This window comes from Procambarus clarkii, chromosome 50, assembly GCF_040958095.1.
Source record: "Procambarus clarkii isolate CNS0578487 chromosome 50, FALCON_Pclarkii_2.0, whole genome shotgun sequence".
Classification (NCBI taxonomy): Eukaryota; Metazoa; Arthropoda; class Malacostraca; order Decapoda; family Cambaridae; genus Procambarus; species Procambarus clarkii.
In genome coordinates, this window is record NC_091199.1 from 22,664,198 (window position 1) to 22,691,485 (window position 27,288).

Sequence of the window (27,288 nt, forward strand, 5' to 3'; positions counted from 1 at the left end):
GTTAGGTTAGTTTAGGTAGGCTACAATAAGTTATGTTAGGCTACATTATGTTTAGTTAGTATAGGTTAGGTAAGTTAAGTTCGGTTAGGTTAGGTAAGTTACAATAAGTTAAGTTCGGTTAGGTTAGGTAAGTTACGATAAGTTAGGTTAGATTAAGTAAGTTAGGTTAGGTTAAGTTAGGTAAGTTAAGTTAGTTAATATAGGATGAGTTGTGTAAGTTAAATTTAGTAAGGTAGGGTAAGGTTAGTTTAGGTGACGTAAGATTAGGTTAGATAAGTTTGATTAGGTAAGTTACATCAGGTAGGGAAGGAATGGGTTAGTACAGGTAAGTTAGGTTAGTTTGATTAGGTAAGTTACATCAGGTAGGGAAGGAATAGGTTAGTACAGGTAAGTTAGGTTAGGTATGGTTATGCATTTTTGTTCAGAGAACAGTTTTAAGATAAAGTGACTAAGAAAATATGTTTTAACTGAAGGGAAGGGAACTATTGGGTAAAGAGCCAAGCCATCACGACTATATAGCACTGGGAAGGAAACAGGATATGAATTTGGAATGGGAGGGGGGGGGGGAAGAATGGTGCCCAACCACTTGAACGGTCGGGGATTGAACGACGACCTGCATGAAGCGAGACCGTCGCTCTACCGTCCAGCACAAGTGGCTGGACTATTTTAACTGAAGTACAAGTTTGTTATGAAAAGCTGAAATAGTTACAATACAGAGCGTTATTTAATGCCTGAAGATGTCTTAGGAAGAGTCCGACACCATTTACCAATACTGAATACAATATGCAGATAATATTGCTACTGTGTTATATATACAAGTTAACCCATAGAAATTGTAGCATAGTAGAATTTTCCGTCAATAGAAAACGGGATATCATTACCACATAGCGCTATAAATTCCCCAGTTATTCTCTTGGGAATTATTCTTAATACAGCAGTCTTTGGACTTTTAATATCAAATAACTTAATTATCAGTACTAAAATAGATTAAATGTGACCTTTCTACCAATTATTGACATCTGAATAAGAAGAGCCAAGCGTCAGTGGTGGGAATGAGGTCGGCCATTGTTTAAGATCATAGTCGCTTGAGCGAGTTCAGCGCCAATAATTCTCCCTTAGACGGAGTGTTATGGATATCAAATTAGTGCTTCTACCATCATCAACACGCAGTCAACATCTAAACAAGGAAAGTGTCTTTCCGAAATTCTGTCTAGTCATTATTAGCCAGTAATGTTAGGTAGATAAGATTAATTCCGGTTAGCACGCATGACAAGTGACATCATCCAGGTAATTATTCCTTGGTCCTTATCTTCTCTGATATACAGTTTTTCCTCCGATATAGCTGTCATATATAGGATTCTTTCTCTACAGCACGTGTCCTTTTAACAGGTATAGAAGAGGAGGCAAGAATTAATCTTGGTACATCAGTATATGGGTGGATGCTAGTCTCTCAACTATGAGGATTATTTGGTGTCAACATCCGTATTCATACAGTGTGTACTAAGACTACCATACAATTAGATAAGGCTTCTAAATATTCATTGATAGTATATGTAGTTTAATCCTATAGTTTGATTGGCTGCATATATCAATTTAATATAACCCCTCCCCTAATGTGTAAGGAGTCGATTTGTGAGAATATTGCAGAAATACAGTCTGCTAAACCTCATACAAATTGCTATCAAAATATATAAATTAATGTAAATATAAATTCTAAATAAATTCATATAAATTAAATAAATATAAATCTCACGAGTCAGTTCCCCACAATGTCTCAGAGAACCACATTGATGTCTTAGAGAACAACATTGATGTCTTAGAGAACAACATTGATGAATGAAGAAAAGGGATTGCGATCAAATTTGATGACAGAATAACTTTTGACGTCTCTGAGAATAACTTTTGATGTCTCTGAGAGTAACTTTGATGACTGAGATTAACATTTGATGACTGAGAATAATTTTGATGACTCTGATAATAACTTTGATGATTGAGATTCCCTTTTGATGAATCTGAGAATAATTTTTGTGGACATGAGTAGTATTTTGACGTCTTTAAGAAAAACTTTGAGGACATGAGTAGTATTTTGATGTCTTTGAGTGCATTATTAATGTGTTTGATTGTGTATTTGATGTCTTTGAGTGCGTTATTATGCCTTTGAGTGCGTTATTATGCCTTTGAGTGCGTTATTATGCCTTTGAGTGCGTTATTAACGTCTTTTCGTGTGTTATTGGTGTCTTTGGGCGTGTTATTGGTGTCCTTGAGAGTATTTTGATGTCTCTGCGAGTGTCTTTGATGTCTTGAAGAGTATTTTTATGTATCTGAGTGTGTCCTGGATGTTTCAAAGAGTGTCTTTGATGTCTCGAAGAGAGTCTTTGATATCTCGAAGAGTATCTTTGATGTCTTGAAGAGTGTCTTTGGGTGTGTGTCCCTGAAGTCTCGAAGAGTGTTTTTTGACTGTTTCTTACTCTATGAAGTATACTGTCAGTTAAGAAAGTGTTGAACGAAGCTACACTAGACTATTTTCAGCTAAGAGATGTGATATTTTAGTGAAGCAATGACAAGAAAAGATGACGAACAGCTATTTTCTGTTGATTGGTGAATAAGTTTAGTTAAGAAATGGTGACAGTGACTATTTTTTAGTTGATTGCCGATGGATAAAGTTAGTTATGGACAGTGTTGAAAATTTCCTTTGACTATTTATCTATGAGAAAACTGTTATTTTAGTTAAGGAACGTTAAGAAAAGAATGACTTGGTAAATTTGTTACTGTGTTTTGGCCTAACAAAACGTTAGGGCTAACATTGGGCTGTTAGTAGCGAAACTACACTTATAAATGGGGTCTCTAACAAATTTGGTCTTAAATTGGTCTCTCAATTTTTTGGGTCTCAACTGGACTCTGATAATAATTGAATTTCCTCCATTAGAACTCTAAGAATGCATGTATAAGTAAAACTCTGAAATATTTTGGTCTCAAAGTTGACTCATATTAATTTTGGCCTTGATGTGGGCTCTGTCAAATTTCGGTCTTCAAACGAACTCTGCCTAATTTTCGGTTATGAACTGGACTCAAATTTTGGCCTTAAAATGAACCCCTAACGAGTTTTGGTCTCAAAGTGGACTCTGTTCAGTTTCGGTCTTCAAATGGTCTTTTTCATATTTTTGGTCTTCAAATGGTCTCTGAATAATTTTCGGTCTTTTTACAGGTGAAACAGCTGTAAATGGCAATAATAACTAAAACATACAGCTAAGATGTCTATTTTACTTAACAAAACTTTAATGACAATATTCTCTGAAAATGGTCTTTTTTCCAAATTTTGATCTTACACTCGTAAATAGAATAAATAAACTCCTAAGATTATGCGAACTCTGAAATATTTTCCTAAAACTGAACTCAGAAAAATTGTGAATTTCTCCCATAAGAACTCTTTAACTCCAGTGAGTGATTTTTGGTCTGAATTTTCCCCATAAAAACTCTTTAACTCCAAATGAGTGATTTAAAAAAAAAAAGACCTTAGAGTTTATTCTCAGTAATACATGAGCGAACTTTGCCCCTCTATTTTTCTATGAGATTTTCCTAACAAACTTTTATGACCGCTTAATCCGAAAATGGTCTTTGAAAAATTTCGGTCTTTAACTCTGGAAATATTACCCGGAACCCACGGCGCCTCACAAGGGATATTAAAAACAAAATCGTGTGTGCGACGCACTCCCTACTACTGTCAGCGATCAGTTAAACAGTCCCACTGCAGCAGTGACCTTCCCAGCGACTAGTTAAACAGTCCTACTTCAGTAATGACCTTGCCAGCGACCAGTTAAACAGTCCTACTTCAGTAATGACCTTGTCAGCGACCAGATTAACAGTCCTACTTCAGCAGTGACCTTGTCAGCCACCAGATCGCTGAAACGCTAAGCCCCGGAATCCTCTGAAGGCAACCTCAAGGTAGGTTGTCAGCATCACAATTTCCATCACTATGCACCACCACCACTAACCACCATCACAATCTCTAAGCAACACCACCACCAGAGATAACAGCCATCTCCATCTCTAAGTACCACCACCACCACTAAACACCATCACTAAGCATCACCACAACCAACTCAACTAACCAACATCACGATCACTAAGCAGCTCCACCACTACATTCACTAACCACCATCACCAACCACAAAGTACCACCACAACATTAGCTAACACTCTCATTATCACTAAGCACCACTACTACTAACCACCGTCACCACTAACTGCCACCACCTCCACTAACCACCGTCACCACAACAATATTCACCATCACCACCACAATACTCACCACCACATTACTCACCACCACAATACATACCACCACCAAAATACTCACCACCACCACAATACTCACCACTGCCACAATATTCACCACTACCACAAAACTCACCACCACAAAAATACTCACCATCACCACCACAATACTCACCACCACCACAATACTCACCACCACCACAGTACTCATCACTGCCACAATACTCACCACTACCACAATACTCACTACCACCACAATACTCACCACCACCACAATACTCACCACCACCACAATACTCACTACCACCGCAATACTCACCACCACCACAATACTCCCCACCACCACAATACTCCCTACCACCAAAATACTCACTACCACCACAATACTCACAACCACCATAATACTTCCAACCACCACAATACTCACCACCACCACAATACTCCCCACCACCACAATACTCCCCACCACCATAATACTCACTACCACCACAATACTCACCACCACCACAATACTCACCACTACCAAAATATACCCCACCACCACAATACTCACTACCACCACAATACTCACTACCACCACAATACTCACCACCACCACAATACTCACTACCACCACAATACTCACTACCACCACAATACTCACCACCACCACAATACTCCCTACCACCACAATACTCACTACCACCACAATACTCACTACCACCACCACCACCACAATACTCACCACCACCAAAATACTCACTACCACCACAATACTCACCACCACCACAATACTTCCAACCACCACAATACTCACCACCACCACAATACTCACCACCACCACAATACTCACCACCACCACAATACTCCCCACCACCACAATACTCCCTACCACCAAAATACTCACTACAACCATAATACTCACTACAACCATAATGCTCACCACCACCACAATACTCACCACCACCTCAATACTCACCACCACCACAATACTCACCACCACCACAATACTCACCACCACCACAATACTCACTATCACCACAATACTCACCACCACCACAATACTCCCCACCAACACAATACTCACTATCACCACAATACTCACCACCACCACAATACTCCCCACCAACACAATACTCACCACCACCACAATACTCACTATCACCACAATACTCACCACCACCACAATACTCACCACCACCACAATACACCCCACCACCACAATACTCACTATCACCACAATACTCACCACCACCACAATACTCCCCACCAACACAATACTCACCACCACCACAATACTCACTACTACCACAATACTCACCACCACCACAATACTCAACACCTCCAAAATACTCCCTACCACCAAAATACTCACCACCACCACCACAATACTCACCACCACCACAATACACACCACAACCACAATACTCACTACCACCAAAATACTCACTACCACCACAATACTCACCACCACCAAAATGCTCACTACCACCACAATACTCACTGCCACCAAAATACTCACTACCACCACAATACTCACCACCACCAAAATGCTCACTACCACCACAATACTCACTACCACCACAATACTCACCACCACCACAATACTCACCAACACCACCACAATACTCACCACCACCACAATACTCACCACCACCAAAATATACCCCACCACCAAAATACTCACCACCACCACAATACTCACTACCACCACAATACTCACATCCACCACAATACTCACCACCACCTTAATACTCACCACCACCACAATACTCACCACCACCACAATACTCACCACCATCACAATACTCACCACCACCACAATACTCACTACCACCACAATACTCACCACCCCCACAATACTCACCACCACCACAGTACTCACCACCACCACAATACTCACCACCACAACAATACTTACCACCACCACAATACTCACCAGCACCACAATACTCACCACCACCACAATACTCACCACCACAACAATACTCACCACCACCACAATACTCACCACCACCACAATAATCATCACCACAACAATACTCACCACCACCACAATACTCACCACCACAACAATACTCACCACCACCACAATACTCACCAGCACCACAATACTCACCACCACCATAATACTCACCACCACAACAATACTCACCACCACCACCACAATACTCACCACCACAACAATACTCACCACCACCACAATACTCACCAGCACCACAATACTTACCACCACCATAATACTCACCACCACAACAATACTCACCAGCACCACAATACTCACCACTACCATAATACTCACCACCACCACAATACTCACCACCACAACAATACTCACCACCACCACAATACTCACCACCACCACAATAATCATCACCACAACAATACTCACCACCACCACAATACTCACCACCACAACAATACTCACCACCACCACAATACTCACCAGCACCACAATACTCACCACCACCACAATACTCACCACCACAACAATACTCCCCACCACAACAATACTCACCACCACCACAATAATCATCACCACAACAATACTCACCACCACCATAATACTCACCACCACCATAATACTCACCACCACAACAATACTCACCACCACCACAATACTCACCACCACAACAATACTCACCACCACCACAATACTCACCAGCACCACAATACTTACCACCACCATAATACTCACCACCACAACAATACTCACCAGCACCACAATACTCACCACTACCATAATACTCACCACCACCACAATACTCACCACCACAACAATACTCACCACCACCACAATACTCACCACCACCACAATAATCATCACCACAACAATACTCACCACCACCACAATACTCACCACCACAACAATACTCACCACCACCACAATACTCACCAGCACCACAATACTCACCACCACCACAATACTCACCACCACAACAATACTCCCCACCACAACAATACTCACCACCACCACAATAATCATCACCACAACAATACTCACCACCACCATAATACTCACCACCACCATAATACTCACCACCACAACAATACTCACCACCACCACAATACTCACCAGCACCACAATACTCACCACCACAACAATACTCACCACCACCACAATACTCACCACCACCACAATACTCACCACCACCACAATACTCACCACCACCATAATACTCACCAGCACCACAATACTCACCAGCACCACAATACTCACCACCACCACAATACTCACCACCACCACAATACTCACCACCACAACAATACTCACCACCACCACAATACTCACCACCACAACAATACTCACCACCACCACAATACTCACCAGCACCACAATACTTACCACCACCATAATACTCACCACCACCACAATACTCACCAGCACCACAATACTCACCACTACCATAATACTCACCACCACAACAATACTCACCACCACCACAATACTCACCACCACCATAATACTCACCACCACCACAATACTCACCACCACCACAATACTAAACATCCCCACAATACTCACCACCACCACAGTACTCACCAGCACCACAATACTCACCACCACCATAATACTCACCACCACAACAATACTCACCAGCACCACAATACTCACCACCACCATAATACTCACCACCACCACAATACTCACCACCACCATAATACTCACCACCACAACAATACTCACCAGCACCACAATACTCACCACTACCATAATACTCACCACCACAACAATACTCACCACCACCACAATACTCACCACCACCATAATACTCACCACCACCACAATACTCACCACCACCACAATACTAACCATCCCCACAATACTCACCACCACCACAGTACTCACCACCACCACAATACTCACCACCACCATAATACTCACCACCACAACAATACTCACCAGCACCACAATACTCACCACCACCATAATACTCACCACCACCACAATACTCACCACCACAACAATACTCACCACCACCACAATACTCACCACCACAACAATACTCATCACCACAACAATACTCACCACCATAAACAATATCCTTGTCTCTAAAGTTCTTCTTGCACCACTCTGGGTCGTCACTAGCCACCACAAACACCGGATTGTTTGTTCTGAGGAACACGAGAACACCGGATTAATTGTTCTGTTCATCATTGGTTGGTCTATTTTGTGGGTTACACACATCTTTGGTTGATCTATATTTAAGGTTATAAGCGTCACTGGTTGGGCTATTATGTGGGCTATAAACATAATTGTTTGGTCTATTATGTGGGTTACAAACTTCAATGGGTAGTCTATTATGTGTGTTACAACAATAATTTGTTGGTCTATTATATGGGTTATAAATATCATTGGTTGGTCTATTATATGGGTTATAAATATCATTGGTTGGTCTATTATATGGGTTATAAATATCATTGGTTGGTCTATTATGTGGGGCTATACATAATTGGATGGTCTATTATGTGGGTTACAACCATCATTGGTATGTCTATTATGTGGGCTATAAACATCATTGGTTGGTCTATTATGTGGAATATAAACATAATTGGTTTGTCTATTATGCAGGTTACAAAAATCATTGGTTGGTCTATTGTGTGAGATATAAACATCATTGGTTGGCCTATTATGAGGGTTACAAACATTATTGGTTAGTTTATTCTGTGGGTTACAAACATCATTGCTTGGCCTATTATCTGGGCTGCAAACATAATTGGTTAGTCTATTATGTGGGTTATAATCGTAATTGGGTGGTTTCACCGACCAATGATATAGGTGAAGGTTTGGGAGGGAGAAAAAAAAAAGAAATGTGAAGAGAGGAGAAGAGAAAGCATTGCGCAGGGCAGGAGGGTGAAAAAAAATGATGATAAGGGCACGAGGGAGAAGAGAAAATGATGTGCAGGTTAGGAGAGCGAAGAGAAAGTGATGTGAAGGGCTGGAAGGAGAAGAGAAAGTGATGTTAAAGGCAGGAGGGTGAAATGAAAGTGATGTGAAGGGGAGAGGGAGAAGACAAAGTGATGTGATGGGTAGGACGGTGAAGAGAAAGTGGTGTGAAGGGCAGGAGTGCGAAGAGAAAGTGATGCGGAGGGCAGGAGAGTGAAGAAAAGATGATGTGCCTGGCAGGAGAGAGAAGAGAAAGTGATGTGCAGGTTAAGCGGGTGAAGAAAATGTGATGTGCAGGTCAGCAGAGGGAAGAGAAAGTGATGAGAAGGGCACGAAGGTGAAGAGAAAGTGGATTAATAATCAAATAAAGCTGAGGTGTTCGGAGGATCAGAGAGGTGGTCAAGCTGAGGTGTTCGGAGCATCACAGAGGTGGTCAAGCTGAAGTGTTCGGAGCATCACAGAGGTGGTCAAGCTGAGGTGTTCGGAGCATCACAGAGGTGGTCAAGCTGAAGTGTTCGGAGCATCACAGAGGTGGTCAAGCTGAGGTGTTCGGAGGATCAGAGAGGTGGTCAAGCTGAGGTGCTCGGAGCATCAGAGAGGTGGTCAAGCTCAGGTGATCGGAGCATCAGAGAGGTGGTCAAGCTGAGGTGTTCGGAGCATCACAGAGGTGGTCAAGCTGAGGTGTTCGGAGCATCACAGAGGTGGTCAAGCTGAGGTGTTCGGAGCATCAGAGAGGTGGTCAAGCTGAGGTGTTCGGAGCATCACAGAGGTGGTCAAGCTGAGGTGCTCGGAGCATCACAGAGGTGGTCGATCTGTGAGGATAATCACACTGTTACACAGGACTTGCCATGACACAGTGAAATAACTCAACGTCTCCACTCACCTGTTCCTGAAGAAATTAAATGCCCGTTGATAGTATATATCTTTGACAGGACTTTGGCCATAATAGTTTTGGACGTGAGCGAGGTAGTCGGTCCTGCGCACGTGGACGGTCACTATGGTGGCGTTGGTCAGGGCCGGGTTGTTCACTGCTTTAAGAGCGGCAGCAACCTGGGCCTTAGCTTCATTCAGAATCCGCTGGTTGAAGGTGAACTCCTGGCGAAAGTGATCTCTCATAGTGATGAGAATGTGAGAAGGACAGGGGAAGTCGTTGATGTAGACAGACTGCTGGAGCGGGTACGGGTAGAGCTGGGTGTCGTAGAGTGTTCTATCACTGCTTCCTGCGCTCTTGGCAAACAGCTTCATGTACAAGCTTGCGAATGATTCGTGCTGAGTGAGGCGAGGATAGCACTCGCCGGCAGCAACCGGTAGGCTGAGCTTGGGGAAGATCACCACCAGTGAAGCATTCAATTCTTGAGAAATGGCCGCCTGGAGGGAACACAGACACAGGTCAGAGTATTGGATTACCGCAGTGTCAGACTCACTCAATGTACACTGTTCTTATTTTCAGTGATGGGACACACACATTTAGATGTACAGAACAATGTTCACTCTTCTCATCCTCAGTGGTGTGACACACACATTTAGACGTGCAGAGCAATGTTTATTGTTCCCATCTTCATTTTTGGGACACACATTTAGACGTACAGAACAGTGATCACTGTTCCCATCTTCAGTGATAGGACACACACATTTAGACGTACAGAGCAATGATCACTGTTCCCATCTTCAGTGATGTGACACACACATTAAGACGTACAGAACAATGTTCACTCTTCCCATCCTCAGTGATGAGACTCACACATTCCATATTCATACGTAATAGTTATTCAGTTACATAAAAAAGAGAGTAAAATCTCTCTGGATCACTATAAAATCTCTCTGAAAACAAACTTTCAACATAAGACAGACCACGAAACAATGTGTATAATATTTTGTAAGTTAAAGGGAAGAATGGAAGTAACTGCAAAGGGCCTATTGGCCCATATTTCTTGATGCTTCTATATTGGTGCGGAGTCTTGAAGTGGGTAGAATATAGTTGTGCATTAATTGGCTGTTGATTGCTGGTGTCGACTTCTTAATGTGTAGTGCCTCGCAGATATCTAGCCGCCTGCTATCGCTGTATCTATCGATGATTTCCGTGTTTTTTGTTAAGACTTCTCTGGTGATGGTCTGGTTGTGGGAAGAGATTATATGTTCCTTAATGGAGCCATGTTGCTTATGCATCGTTAATCGCCTGGAAAGAGATGTTGTTGTCTTGCCTATATACTGAATTCTTTGAGGCTTACAGTCCCCAAGTGGGCATTTGAAGGCATAGACGACATTAGTCTCTTTTAAAGCGTTCTGCTTTGTGTCTGGAGAGTTTCTCATGAGTAGGTTGGCCGTTTTCTTGGTTTAATAGTAGATCGTCAATTGTATCTTCTGATTTTTTTTCTGTAGGGATAACGTTTCTATTAACAATATCTTTCAAGACCCTTTCCTCTGTTTTATGAGCTGTGGAAAAGAAAAGTTCTTTTCCACAGCTCATAAAACGGAAAAGAAAAGTTGTTTTCCACAGCTCATAAAACGGAGGAAAGGGTCTTGAAAGATATTGTTTATAGAAACGTTATCCCTACATAAAAAAAAATCAGAAGATACAATTGACGATCTACAATAAAACCAAGAAAACGGTCAACCTACTCATGAGAAACTCTCCAGACACAAAGCAGAACGCTTTAAAAGAGACCAATGTCGTCTATGCCTTCAAATGCCCAATTGGGGACTGTAAGCCTCAAAGAATTCAGTATATAGGCAAGACAACAACATCTCTTTCCTGGCGATTAACGATGCATAAGCAACAGGGCTCCATTAAGGAACATATAATCTCTTCCCACAACCAGACCATCACCAGAGAAGTCTTAACAAAAAACACGGAAATCATCGATTGATACAGCGATAGCAGGCGGCTAGATATCTGCGAGGCACTACACATTAAGAAGTCGACACCAGCAATCAAAGGCCAATTAATGCACAACTATATTCTACCCACTTCAAGACTCCGCACCAATATAGAAGCATCAAGAAATATGGGCCAATAGGCCCTTTGCAGTTACTTCCATTCTTCCCTTTAACTTACAAAATATTATACCCCATTGTTTCGTGTTCTGTCTTGTGTTGAAAGTTTGTTTTCACCTCATGCAAAACTGTTGTAACATATCACCTCACCTAAATGCAGGTACAAAATCAAAGATGTTTAAGCTCTGTTTCAGTTATAAGTTGTGTATGTGTAAACTAAAGTTTTTGAAAATGTAATAAGTTTTACGAAACGCGCTCAAGTGTCGCGTCAGACTAGAAATAAAAATGAATTTTGGAGAATTGATTTTTCAGTTACCATGAACAGTGAAGAAAAATATAAGAAACATTGAGAAAATTCGTGTTAGAATTATTAATGTTACTTTTTCGGTCATATTTAATAATATATGTCTACAGGAAAGACTGCTACCAAAATATACTAATATATATATATATATATATATATATATATATATATATATATATATATATATATATATATATATATAGAACGCACTTCTCGACCTACTATGCAAGGGCCGATTTACCTAATAGGCCGAGTGATTTTCTTTATTTTCAATAAATTGTTTCCAATTGGTTTATTTTCAATATAATTATTATATTATATTAAGAACATAAATTATTGATGTAGTTATGTTAGTTTAGGTTAGGTTAAGATAGGTTAGATTAGGTTCGGTTATATATCTATGTTAGTTGTAACTCAAATTTAAAAAAATTAACACATACATAATGAAATGGATAGCTTTAACATTTCATAAGAAAAGAAATTGAAAAATACAGAAATTCAGGAAAACTTGCGTTATTAGGCAAATCGGGCCTTGCATAGTAGGCCAAGAACAGCATTCTGGCCAAAATGCAGTACTCGGCCTACTATGTAAGACCCGCTTTGCCTAATAAGCCAAGTTTTCTTGAATTTATGTATTTTTTCTATTTTTTTCCTTACGAAATGATAAAGCTATCCATTTCATTATAAACGAGTTATTTTTTTTATTTTGAGTTAAAACTAACGTAGATATATGACCAAACCCAACCTTGGGTAAGATCTTGTATGAAGAGAACATTACAACTCACCTGTCGGAAATCTCCGACTCCCCAAATACTAACACCCTAGTACGATAAGATAAATTTAGTGTGCTAGGAAATTAAATTTACTAACATTATTAACAGGTGGCCAGGGGCAGCCAAATTCTCCCTGATATAAATGACGCTGTTACATCAGCTGCCCAGCTCCCACGAGAATAAATTATTTATATAAATCGAATTAAACCCAGTCTCACCTTTGTTTAATTTACTTTAAACAGTCGGTTTAATTTAAAAACCACCTGTTGATACCTGAAGTGCATTATTATGACGTAAAATAACGTCGGCAATGTTTTAATTAGATTGTAAATCAGAATAAAATATCGAGACTTATATGCCGAGATTGCACAGATAGAAGCTACGGTGGCGCTCATGTCATTTGCCTAGAGACTTGGCAGAGGAGAAGCCAACTTTGATCGGTGTCCCGAAGCTCTCCGTTAGCATCACACATTATAGAGATCATCTGAGCATTATCGGGTCCCAGATTTTGCTGCCTGCTTCATTTATCATTGAGGACACCACGTCCGGTTGGATTAGTAATCTTTTCACGTTCTATGGGCATAATACCTAGTGATTGTCCAATCGTTATTACGTTAGATTATCAAAAAACCATAGTAAGTGTATTTCCCTAAATCAGTCAACCCCTTTGAATGAAAATTAGTGGATATACTCATAGTCATATAGAAATTACATTGTATGATTTTCACAGAGTGGAGTTTATCTACGAGAGAGGATCGTCTTGTCTGGTGAATCACGTGTCTGCAACGCCATCACGTCCAGACAGGATTAGACTGATTTGGAAGGCTGTCTGATCCACGCCTTATTAACTGCTAAACAGCTAAGCAGATGTTTCTCAGTTATATTATTGTAGTTAGTTTACTAACTCTATAACTTTGATTTATTGATGAAATTTATTATTGAATTTATTCAACATTTATATGCAATAGGTAGTTCCAGCATTATTAGTTCTACCCCACCCACCCCAAAAAAAAAAATATGTGCAGGGGAAATAATCCAACTAACGATTAGAATTTTATACAGTCCAGTTCTCTGATGTTTATTTAGATCAATTAATTAATTTATGATTATATTAGATTACATATTGGAGATATTTCCCCACATCACCGGTACACCGAAGACCTTCCATATGACAGAGAAAGCAGGTATTGTGTGACCTTGTATGAAGAGAACATTGCAACTCACCCGTACACCGAAGACCTTCCGTATGATAGAAACAGGTATTGTGGGATCTTGTATGAAGAGAACATTACAACTCACCCGTACACCGAAGACCTTCCGTATGACAGAGAGAGACAGGTATTCTGTGATCTTGTTGCCCAACCTTCCGACCGAGTTTATAGTGACGTAATGCAGCGAGCAGTCTGTAACACAGTTAAAGGCTGATTACTCGCATCTCGGCTGACATTAATGTTATTCCAGCTACTGACACTCTATTCTTCCCCCTATCTGGCTAACACTATACTATCATCCCATCTGGCTAACACTATACTATCATCCCATCTGGCTAACACTATACTATCATCCCATCTGGCTAATACTCTACTATCCCCCCCCCCCTGGAGGACACTCTACTATCCCCCCCACCTGGAGGACACTCTACTATCCCCCACCCCCTCCCCGTTCAGCTCGTTGTCGCCGTGTGGGGGCTTCGTGGGCGGCTGCCGGAGTGTGATGCTCCTTGGGACAGTCCTCTCCCAGCAAACACAAATCATCTACACAACGTTCGCCTATCTCTTCCCATAGGTGTGGGAATGATTTGCATTGAGAATGGTGCAGGAGAGCCTTTGAGAAACTTTTACTCAAAAAATCCAAACACAAAGGTTTAATTATAAATTGTTTTTCTACAATTATTTTCTTCCAAATGTAAAACAAATAGTTTTTACATGTTTAAATATAAAATTTATGGTGTTTTTTTGTAAAATTCATTAATAAATTGTGAATGATATATATTGGCCGAGTGAAACCTTTAAAATCCATTTAGTTATAATATGAACAGAAAAAAGTAGTTTTCCAAATTTTCTAAAAATCGCTCTTTTTAACACAATTTGACTCCTTATGCATTCCACTAAACACTAATATCATGTTTAAATATATAATTTATGTATTATTCCCTAAGATAATTTATATAAATTATAAAAGTTGCTGGAAAGTGGTGAGAAAGAATCTGAAAACGTTTTGTTGTCTTATATTGGCGTGTTCTTATTAACTAGAGTGAGTAAGAGTGAGCGAGAGTGGGTAAGAGTGAGTAAGAGTGACTGAAGGTGAGTGAGAGTGCCAGAGAGTGTGTAAGTGTGAGTAAGAGTGAGTATAAGTAAGAGTGAGTAAGAGTGACAGAGTGAGTAAGAGTGACAGAGTGAGAGTAAGGGTGACAGAATGAGTAAGAGTGAGAGTAAAGTGATTGAGAGTAAGGGTGAGTATGAGAGTAAGAGTGATTGAGAGTTAGAGTGAGAGTAAGAGTGATTGAGAGTTAGTGAGAGTAAGAGTGATTGAGAGTAAGAGTGATTGAGAGTAAGAGTGATTGAGAGTAAGAGTGATTGGGAGTAAGAGTGATTGAGAGTAAGAGTGATTGGGAGTAGGAGTTAGAGTGAGAGTAGGAGTAAGAATGAGAATAAGAGTGATTGAGAGTAAGAGTGAGTAAGAGTAAGAATGAGAGTAAGAGTGATTGAGAGTAAGAGTGATTGAGAGTAAGAGTGATTGAGAGTAAGAGTGATTGGGAGTAAGAGTGATTGGGAGTAAGAGTAAGAGTGAGAGTAAGAGTAAGAATGAGAATAAGAGTGATTGAGAGTAAGAGTGATTGGGAGTAAGAGTAAGAGTAAGAATGAGAGTAGGAGTGATTGAGAGTAGGAGTGATTGGGAGTAGGAGTGATTGGGAGTAAGAGTGATTGAGAGTAAGAGTAATTGAGAGTAGGAGTATGAGAGTAAGAGTGAGAGAGTGAGTATGAATGGGTAAGGGTGACTGAGAGTGAGTAAGAGTGACAGAGTAAGAATGACAGAGTAAGAGTGATAGAGAGTAAGAGTGACAGAGAGTAAGAGTGACAGAGAGTAAGAGTGACAGAGAGTAAGAGTGACAGAGAGTAAGAGTGACAGAGAGTAAGAGTGACAGAGTACGAGTGAGTATGAGAGTGAGTAAGGATGACTGAGAGAAAGAGTGAGTAATAGTGCGTAAGAGTGATTGAGAGTTAGAGTGAGAGTAAGAGTGATTGAGAGTTAGTGGGAGTAAGAGTGATTGAGAGTAAGAGTGATTGAGAGTAAAAGTGATTGAGAGTAAGAGTGATTGAGAGTAAGAGTGATTGGGAGTAAGAGTGATTGGGAGTAGGAGTAAGAATGAGAATAAGAGTGATTGAGAGTAAGAGTGAGTAAGAGTAAGAATGAGAGTAAGAGTGATTGAGAGTAAGAGTGATTGAGAGTAAGAGTGATTGAGAGTAAGAGTGATTGGGAGTAAGAGTGATTGAGAGTAAGAGTGATTGGGAGTAAGAGTGATTGGGAGTAGGAGTAAGAATGAGAATAAGAGTGATTGAGAGTAAGAGTGAGTAAGAGTAAGAATGAGAGTAAGAGTGATTGAGAGTAAGAGTGATTGAGAGTAAGAGTGATTGAGAGTAAGAGTGATTGGGAGTAAGAGTGATTGGGAGTAAGAGTAAGAGTGAGAGTAAGAGTAAGAATGAGAATAAGAGTGATTGAGAGTAAGAGTGATTGGGAGTAAGAGTAAGAGTAAGAATGAGAGTAGGAGTGATTGAGAGTAGGAGTGATTGGGAGTAGGAGTGATTGGGAGTAAGAGTGATTGAGAGTAAGAGTAATTGAGAGTAAGAGTATGAGAGTAAGAGTGAGAGAGTGAGTATGAATGGGTAAGGGTGACTGAGAGTGAGTAAGAATGACAGAGTAAGAGTGACAGAGAGTAAGAGTGACAGAGAGTAAGAGTGACAGAGAGTAAGAGTGACAGAGAGTAAGAGTGACAGAGTAAGAGTGACAGAGTAAGAGTGACAGAGAGTAAGAGTGACAGAGAGTAAGAGTGACAGAGAGTAAGAGTGACAGAGAGTAAGAGTGACAGAGAGTAAGAGTGACAGAGAGTAAGAGTGACAGAGTGTAAGAGTGACAGAGAGTAAGAGTGACAGAGTAAGAGTGACAGAGAGTAAGAGTGACAGAGAGTAAGAGTGACAGAGTAAGAGTGACAGAGTAAGAGTGACAGAGAGTAAGAGTGACAGAGAGTAAGAGTGACAGAGAGTAAGAGTGACAGAGTGTAAGAGTGACAGAGTGTAAGAGTGACAGAGTAAGAGTGACAGAGAGTAAGAGTGACAGAGAGTAAGAGTGACAGAGAGTAAGAGTGACAGAGAGTAAGAGTGACAGAGAGTAAGAGTGACAGAGAGTAAGAGTGACAGAGAGTAAGAGTGACAGAGAGTAAGAGTGACAGAGTGTAAGAGTGACAGAGAGTAAGAGTGACAGAGTAAGAGTGACAGAGAGTAAGAGTGACAGAGTAAGAGAGTGAGAGTGATTATGAGAGAGTTAAGAGTGTGAGGTGTGAGAGGGTAGCAGGCCAGGGAGGCAGGATGTGTGGTCACAGGCGAGGCCTAGGCCTCGTGATCTATAATGTTGGTTTTTATATATATGTTGGTTTTTTGTCCTGTTTCAAATTATAATTATTTAGCAGGAATGTAATAAGATATTGCACAGTATTAATGTGACAATAATATATGCATTATTTCCTTGATAATCAAACTTGTTGTTCAAAGATAATATACAATCTTTGAAGGAAACATTTTGAGAGCGCGAGCTGGCAACACTGGGCTGGTGGGTGAGAGAGACATATGGTTAGTTGTGCTCAGACCTTCAGTGGTGAAGGTTCTGTCCCAGCTGGCCGCCACCAGCCGCCACCCGCCGCCCACCACCAGCCGCCACCCACCACCAGCCGCCACCCACCACCAGCCGCCACCCGCCACCACCCACCACCAGCCGCCACCTGCCACCACCCACCACCAGCCGCCACCCGCCGCCACCCGCCACCCACCACCAGCCGCCACCCGCCACCCACCACCAGCCGCCACCCACCACCACCCGCCACCCGCCACCACCAGCCGCCACCTGCCACCACCCACCACCAGCCGCCACCCGCCACCACCCACCACCTGCCGCCACCCGCCACCACCCGCCACCCGCCACCACCCACCACCAGCCGCCACCCGCCACCACCCACCACCAGCCGCCACCGCCACCCACCACCGCCACTCACCACCCGCCGCCACCACCCACCACCCGCCGCCACCCGCCACCCACCACCAGCCGCCACCCGCCACCACCCGCCACCCGCCACCACCCACCACCAGCCGCCACCCGCCACCACCCACCACCAGCCGCCACCCGCCACCGCCACCCACCACCGCCACTCACCACCCGCCGCCACCACCCACCACCCGCCGCCACCCGCCACCCACCACCAGCCGCCACCAGCCACCACCCGCCACCACTCGCCACCACCACTATCCGCCACCGCCGCCACTGTCCGCCCGCCGCCACTATCCGCCACCGCCGCCCGCCGCCACTGTCCGCCCGCCGCCACTGTCCGCCCGCCGCCGCCACTATCCGCCACCGCCGCCACTGTCCGCCACAGCCGCCACTCTCCGCCGTACAGCCTCCCCTCTCTCCGTTAGTAAATAATTATAATTGTAAGTAAATAATAAAAGAAATATAAATTATTAGATTTTTTTTACCCTTAAATTGGTTTTAATATTTAAATTGAAAATAATAATATAATATAAAATATAATAAAAATAATATAATATAAAATATAATTTAATTTCAAGAAATTTAACTTTAAACACAAAGATGTGAAAAGGGTTCAGATTATTGGCTCAAACCTTTCATAAGAGATTCATATTGGTATATGAATGGATTATGAATGACTCATGTTAGGAGTGTAAAGTTGCCACAACATCTCAAATTAGTGTTAGATACATATGTCTTGGTTATAAGTTTTGGAAACCTATTTAAGTCCACACACAATATCGTATCTGATACGATAAAACAAACGTTTCCAATACTTTCAAATACTTTCCAGATATGTTGTGGCAACCTAAAATTGTTTGCTGGGCTGTCCTTTTCTAGCCTTGTGCTCCGGAGCTGCTGCCGTCCTCTCCAATTCTGCTGGGCACCTTTTCCTTTTCCTTCTGTTTCGTTTTTCTCCCCCCTCTTCTCCTATCTGCTTGCCGTTTCCTGCCGACCTTTTGCTCGTTCTGGTTCTTCCCTTGGACTTCTTCTATTTTGAAGCCCGGGTGCTTGAGGAGGCATACTCATGCACCCGTCGAACTGCAGTACCCGACGTCGAGAGCGAGGGGAACCTTTTATTGTCAATCCCCACTTCGTCACTGAACCCGATCTCGACGGACTGTCGGTTTCTTAAGGTGGCGTTTGTGGGGCGTATACTCACGACGCACCTCTAAGAGGCCCCGACAAGATCGGCGATTGCTTCTTGTTGGGTGTCCTGCCTCTAATTGTGGCTCCATGGTGGGTGTGGGGGCACATTCGTGAATGAATTCTTCTTTTCGTCAAGATGATAACCCCTGTTTCGGCTGCTTCTGGCTTACCTTCTCAGGCTCGTGGGGTGGGCGACCAAGCCCCCGAGTCGGTCCGTATTGGAAGACCGGGCTCTGTAGCCTCCGCTGCATTGGGCCCCGACCTTGCTCCTCCTTTGGCCTCTCTGACTCCTTCCCCTGGCTCCCCTCCCTCCTCTGTGGTTGGGTCGAGCCCCAAGCCCCCAGTGGTGACTACCTCGTCCCCTGGCGCGGTTCCTTCTCTAGTTGTAACTACTGCGCCTTTTAACCCCTCTCTCTCTGGGGGTTCTCACCGCCGTCCTCGTCACGGCCGCCCTCGCTCGATTCCTTCCAGTTCTGCTACCTATCAAGCCTTGTTTGGTCCCGCTTTGTGGGCCAAATATTTTGCTCTCCTCCCTCTTGATTCTGCGCCTCCTGACGATTTCTCCCTCCATCGACATCTCATTGATTCCGTGGATGCCTCCATTACTTTCAACCCCACTCGTCTCGGTACACGTGTCGTTGCTGCTCCTTCTCAGGATGCTGCTTCCCGCTTGGCTGCCTTATCCTGCCTTGGCGAGACCCCCGTTCGGGTCTCGAAGAACGCTCAGTTGAATGCCAGTGTTGGCACTATTTTGCTCCCGCCCCATGTTGCGACCGGTGTTCGGGACCTGCGCGACTGCCACGACGATATTCGACATATCCTCACTGCCCAGGGCCATTCTATTCTCCAGGTGGACACGTTTACTCGTCCCCCTCGTGGTAGTCGCCGTCAACCCCTCCGGGTTGTGAAGATTACCTTTGATGGTAGGACCCTTCCACCCTCTGTCATTCTTGCTGGTGCCAGGTGCTCTGTCCAGGAGTACATTCCTTCTCCTCGGCTCTGCAACAAGTGCTGGAGGTTTGGGCATGGTGCCCTCCGCTGCTCCGGGACTGTCTCTCTCTGTCCTTTGTGTGGTGGCGAAGGTCACTCTAAGTCGGAGTGCACTTCTCCCCAGGCTCGTTGCCTCAACTGCGGTGAGGCCCATCCTACCTTCTCCCGTGCGTGTGTCCATTACAAGCTTGAGGCAGCCGTCCTCAACCTGAAGCACCGGGAGCGTTTATCTTTTCCTGAGGCGAGGCGCCAGGTTCGCCGGCTCCCGCCTTATGCTAATATCTCTTATGCTCGCGTGTTGCGCTCTTCCTCTCCTCGTCCTTCCCGCCTTCCTCAGACTCACAACCATTTCCGGGCCTTGGACCCTGATGCGCCCACTGCCCCCTCCTCTGTTCCTTTGGGTTCTCTCCCGAAGGATCCTCCTCCTGGTCCTCTGTCTGGGGTTCCCCTTCTTTCTACCCGGTCTGTCGTGTCTTCTGTGTCTTCTTCCTCGTCCCCCTCCGATCCTCCTTCCCATCCTCTTCCTCCATCTATCGGCTCTCCCCACCGCCTGTCGGTGCGGGCGGATGTCCATCGCTCTCCTAACGGCCGTCGTGTGTGCTCTCGTTCGGCTTCTCCTGTTGAGACACTGGAATCCGTTGCCCGGTACGTAGTTGCTGGGACACCGGTCTCTTTAAGTCAGAAGCGTAAGCCTGGCTCCTCTCCTTCCTCTTCCCCGGCGGGTAAGAAGGCTTCGCTTTCTTCCTCAGCTCCTCCTTCTGGCTCTGTTGCTTCTTCCCCTCCCGTTTCAGTGCTTGCGCCCCCTGTTCCTGCTATGGAGGTTTCTTTGGCCCCTGCTTCCCTTTCGGTTGCTGCTCTTGCTGGGGTGCGCTCCCCTCTTTCTACTCCCCCTCCTCCTGCTGCTGTCCTTGACTGCTCCTCTCCGTTGTCTCCTCCTCTTCCTCCTCCTCCTCCTCCTCCGGACCCTGCCCGCCCACCTCTGATCTGTTCTCCCGTTTCCTTCCCTCCGTCTTTGCTCAGTTTACCCATGCCCCCTAACCCTGACTTTGCTGACCCTGATCCCGACCCTGATATTCTTTAACGTGCTCTGTTGCTCTTTCGCCTTTGTTTCTTCCTTGTTCTCTGTTTTTGTCCTTTCTCTTCTCGTCGTTGTCCATTCTTCAATGGAACGTTCGAGGTTATTACGCCAATTTCCTCGAACTCCAACTTCTGATTTCGCGGTTTTCGCCCCTTTGTGTCTGTCTCCAGGAGCCAATGCTTGGTGCTCGTCCTGGTCGTTTTCGTGGCTATTCCTTTCTCTCCCCCCCCCCAGCCATTGCTGGGGCTTCTAATTCTTCTGCTCTCTTGATTCGGGCTGATGTTCCCTTTGTTCCTTTACTTTTTCCTTCGCCTCTCCATTGTTCTGCTGCTCGTATCTTTGTGGGGAAATGGTACACAGTTTGTTCCATTTATCTCCCCCCGAGTGTCCCGCTCTCTCTTCCTGATTTGAAACACCTCCTAGACTCCTTGCCGGAGCCTGTGCTCCTGCTGGGTGACTTCAATTGTCGTCATTCTCTTTGGGGTGACGTTCTGACGAATACCCGGGGTCGCCTCCTTGAGCCGTTTCTCCTCTCTTCTTCCCTGTCTCTTCTGAATTCTGGTGAGCCCACTCATTTGGACTCTCGGACTCGCACCCTTTCTTGTCTTGATCTTTCTCTCTGCTCTTCTTCTCTTTACTTAGATTTCACGTGGCAGGTTCTTGATGACCTCCATGGAAGTGATCATTTCCCCATCCTTGTTTCCTTTTTCTCTTTTCGCCCTTCCCTCTCTTTCCCTAGGTGGCAGTTTGCTAAGGCAGACTGGACCCTATTTACCCTCAGTGCTGCTCTCTCTGACCTCTCCCTTCTGCCTCTCTCTCGCGCTCTCCTCCTTTTTCATGACACTGTCTTCAACGCTGTCCTCCGCTCTATTCCTCGCTCTTCCTCTCGGGGTCCACGGAAGTGCGTTCCCTGGTGGAATGCGGACTGTGCTCGGGCTGTCCGCTGTAAGCATGCAGCCTGGAAGAGGCACCGCCGTAGGCAGACGACCGATTCTTTTCTTTTCTTTCGGAAAGCGAGTGCGGTGGCCCGTAGGACCATCCGTACGGCTAAACGTGAATGTTGGGCATCTTATGTCTCAACAATTACGTCCGAGACCCCTCTGGCCCAGATCTGGAAGCGTATCCGCAAGATAGCGGATAAGTTCGTTCCCGATGTTTCAACGGTCCTTCACCTCCATGATACTCTTGTGGCGTACCCGTTGCAGGTCGCTTCCGAACTGGGTTCCCACTTTTCTTCTGTTAGCTCTGGTCTTCATCTTCCCCAATCTTTCCTTCTTCGTAAACCTGTCCTTGAGTCTCGTCCTTTAGATTTCTGCACTCATCTTCAGCTTCCCTATAACGATCCCTTCTCTCTCTCTGAACTTCGTTCTGCCCTGGCCCTCTGCGGTTCTACGGCGGCGGGCTCCGATGGTATTCATTATGAGATGCTTCGCCATCTCCCTCCGAGCACGTCTCAGTATTTACTGAGTCTGTATAATCGGATCTGGGAGTCGTCGTCAGTCCCTGAGGACTGGCTCGAAGCCGTTGTCCTCCCTGTTCGCAAACCGGGGTCTCTGGGTACTTCCCCTAAGGACTTTCGCCCTATTGCTCTCACAAGTTGTGTCTGCAAACTCTTTGAACGTATGGTTAACGTTCGTCTGATGTGGTTCCTGGAACACCATCACCTCCTCTCCCCTTCTCAATTTGGTTTCCGCAAGTGCCGCAGCACGACAGATGTCCTGGTGAACTTGGAGGTCTATATTCGTACTGCTTTTGCTGCGAAGTCCTCCGTTGTTGCCGTCTTTTTTGACCTAGAAAAGGCTTACGACACCACTTGGCGTTATCATATCCTATCTCAACTTCATTCTTTTGGCCTTCGTGGTCATCTCCCTCTCTTTCTCCGCAGCTTCCTCTCTCGTCGTTCCTTTCGGGTGCGCCTTGGTACCGCTCTCTCTCCCTCTATTCAGCAATACGAAGGTGTGCCCCAGGGTAGTGTTCTGAGCACTACTCTTTTTCTGGTTGCCCTCAATGGTCTTCTTTCCTCTCTTCCTTCTGGTGTCTTCTCCGCTCTCTATGTCGATGATCTTACCCTTTGTTGTCAGGGTGATGATTCGCCTCTCCTTCAACGCCGGCTTCAAATTGCGATTGATGCCGTGTCGTCTTGGGCCACAGGTCATGGCTTCAAGTTCTCTACTTCTAAGACTTGTGCCATGACTTTTACGCGGAAACGGGTTGTTCTTCGTCCCTCTTTGTCACTTTATGGTCATCCCCTTAAATACAAAGATTCCGCGAAGCTTTTGGGGTTATTCCTTGACACTCGTTTGTCTTGGTCTCCCCATATCTCTTACCTCCGTGTTGAGTGCTCTAAGGCCCTTACCCTCCTTCGGGTCTTGTCCCATACTTCTTGGGGGGCAGATAGGCGCACTCTCCTTGCTGTACATTCCTCTCTCGTCCTGTCTAAGCTCGATTATGGTTGCCCTGCTTACTCGTCTGCTTCTCCTTCTACTCTTCGCCGTCTTGATGCTTTGCACCATTCTGGGTTGCGCCTCAGTTCTGGTGCCTTTCGTTCGACTCCCATCCTTAGCTTGTATGTTGACACTGGCTTCCTGTCTCTCCAGGACCGCCGTGATCGCTACTGTCTTCGCTATCTTGCGTGGTCCTTGCAACATCCTTCCTCTCGCCTCTGTCGTGCTTTAACTTTTACCCCTCCTGCGGTTCCTGTTCCTCTTCACCACCTCCCTCTTTCTGTCCGGTTATCTCGCCTACAGGATTCTCTCTCCGTTCGTATTTCTGATGTTTCTCCTCGTGTTGTTCCTTCTTTGCCCCCGTGGAGGGTCCCTCTTCCGCGGTTTTGTACTTCCTTGACCCGTGTCACTAAAGCTTTTACCCCTCCTACGGTTCTAAAACGCCTTTTCCTCGAGCACTTTTCTTCTCACTCCCGCTCCGTTTCTATCTTCACCGATGGGTCTAAGTCAGCAGACGGTGTTGGCTACTCTGTTGTTTTTCCTGATCGCACTTATATGTGTCGCTTGCCTCCGGAGACTAGCATCTTTACAGCGGAACTTTATGCTATTCTCTATGCTCTTCGTCTCCTGCTTTCTCGTTGTCAGTCTTCCTTTGTGGTTGTTGTTGACTCTCGTAGTGCCCTCATGGCTCTCGGGTCCTTTAATCCGTTTCATCCAGTAGTTGTCGAGATCCAGCATTGGCTGTTTCTCGTTCACAGTAAATTTAAGTCGATTGAGTTTTGTTGGGTTCCCAGCCATATTGGTGTGTCTTTAAATGAGCGTGCGGATGCTATCGCTAAGGAAGCTGTCCGCTCTTGTCCCATCTCTCGTAAAGGCATTCCGTATTCCGACTTTTACCCGGTTATCCATTCCTCAGTCCTTACCCGTTGGCAGGCTTCTTGGTTGTCTGTTACTGGTAACAAGCTACGTACTCTTAAATGTTGTGTTTCCTCGTGGCCGTCCTCCTTCCACCGTAACCGGCGGTGGGAAACAGCTCTGGCGAGGTTGCGTATTGGCCATACTCGCTTAACCCATGGTCACTTGATGGAGCGCCGCCCTGCTCCTTATTGTCCTAGTTGCATTGTCCCTCTTACAGTCGTGCATGTCCTTCTTGAATGTCCTGACTTCCAGGACGAGCGTGTGTCTTGCTTTCCGACCGCCCCTCGCGGTCACCTGTCCCTCGATAGAATTCTTGGTGACTCGGATACTTTTGATATCGTTCGCCTTATGCGTTTTTGTTCTCGTATTGGCATCCTTGGTGATATTTAGCGCCCTCTGATTATTTTGCGTATTTGATGGTGCTACATAGCCTTCCCGGTTTGGTGCCTTCTTTTGATAATTACTTACTCTACTATCCCCCACCTGAAGGACACTCTACTATCCCCCACCTGGAGGACACTCTACTATCCCCCACCTGGAGGACACTCTACTATCCCCCACCTGGAGGACACTCTACTATCCCCCACCTGGAGGACACTCTACTATCCCCCACCTGGAGGACACTCTTCTATCCCCCACCTGGAGGACACTCTTCTATCCCCCACTTGGAGGACACTCTACTATCCCCCACCTGGAGGACACCCTACTATCCCCCACCTGGAGGACACTATACTATCCCCCCAACTGGAGGACACTCTACTATCCCTCACCTGGAGGACACTCAGTTATCCCCCACCTGGAGGACACTGTACTATCCCCCACCTGGAGGACACTCTACTATCCCCCACCTGGAGGATACTCTACTATCCCCCACCTGGAGGACACTCTACTATCCCCCACCTGGAGGACACTCTACTATCCTCCACCTGGAGGACAGTATACAATCCCCCACCTGGAGGACACTGTACTATCCCCCACCTGGAGGACACTCTACTATCCCCCACCTGGAGGACACTCTACTATCCCCCACCTGGAGGACACTCTACTATCCCCCACCTGGAGGATACTCAACTCTCCCCCACCTGGAGGACACTACTATCCCCCCACCTGGAGGACACTCTACTATCCCCCCACCTGGAGGACACTCTACTATCCCCCACCTGGAGGACACTCTACTATCCCCCACCTGGAGGACACTCTACATATTCCCCACCTGGAGGATACTCAACTATCCCCCCACCTGGAGGACAGTCTGCTATCCCCCACCTGGAGGACACTGTACTATCCCCCACCTGGAGGACACTCTACTATCCCCCACCTGGAGGACACTCTACTATCCCCCACCTGGAGGATACTCTACTATCCCCCACCTGGAGGACACTCTACTATCCCCCACCTTAAGGACACTCTACTATCCCCCACCTGGAGGATACTCAACTATCCCCCACCTGGAGGACACTCTACTATCCCCCACCTGGAGGACACTCTACTATCCCCCACCTGGAGGACACTCTACTATCCCCCACCTGGAGGACACTCTACTATCACCCACCTGGAGGACACTCTTCTATCCCCAACCTGGAGGACACTCTACAATCCCCCACCTGGAGGACACTCAGTTATCCCCCACCTGGAGGACACTCTACTATCCCCCACCTGGAGGACACTCTACTATCCCCCACCTGGAGGACATTCTGCTATCCCCCACCTGGAGGACACTCTACTATCCCCCACCTGGAGGACACTCTACTATCCCCCCACCTGGAGGACACTAATATCCCCCACCTGGAGGACACTCAACTATCCCCCACCTGAAGAACACTCAACTAACCCCCACCTGGAGGACACTCAACTATCCTGTTACGGACCCGAGCCCAGCGTCCGAGAACGGAGCAGTGACGATCGCGCCATCTGTGGGTCAGCTCCCGAAACCCCCTCCAAATGGACGACGCCATCTAGTGAGGACGAGATATACTGGCCTCAAGGGCTAGTTTCCTGTCCTGATCAGCTCATAACAGAGCCGCTGCTGACCTCTGAGGTGACGCTAGGACAGCAACGCCATCTATGGAGTGGATAGGTGGACGTTTGTGTCTAAGCCTATGAGTGAGGTGCCCTAGAGTGTCATTAGTACTGATGACGTGTCTGATTACAGAGTCGACCTGGGACTGCTGAATCAGACATTGGATGAGTCTACCCAAGGC

The 27,288-nt window shown here is 45.3% G+C and overlaps 1 protein-coding gene across 1 annotated transcript in view; it reads right to left on the reverse strand.

Annotated features, from left to right (window-relative positions):
• Nucleotides 1-3,110: 3,110 nt before the first annotated feature.
• LOC138351694 (galactoside alpha-(1,2)-fucosyltransferase 1-like) overlaps nt 3,111-27,288 on the reverse strand; it is a 53,430-nt gene continuing 29,252 nt past the window's right edge. Inside the window, exons 2-4 of the mRNA XM_069303714.1 lie at nt 10,026-10,510; nt 8,285-8,370; nt 3,111-3,214 (exon numbers count right to left, since the gene is read on the reverse strand). Coding sequence (XP_069159815.1) covers nt 3,111-3,214; nt 8,285-8,370; nt 10,026-10,510 — 675 coding nt within the window. The remainder of the gene's footprint in view (nt 3,215-8,284; nt 8,371-10,025; nt 10,511-27,288) is intronic.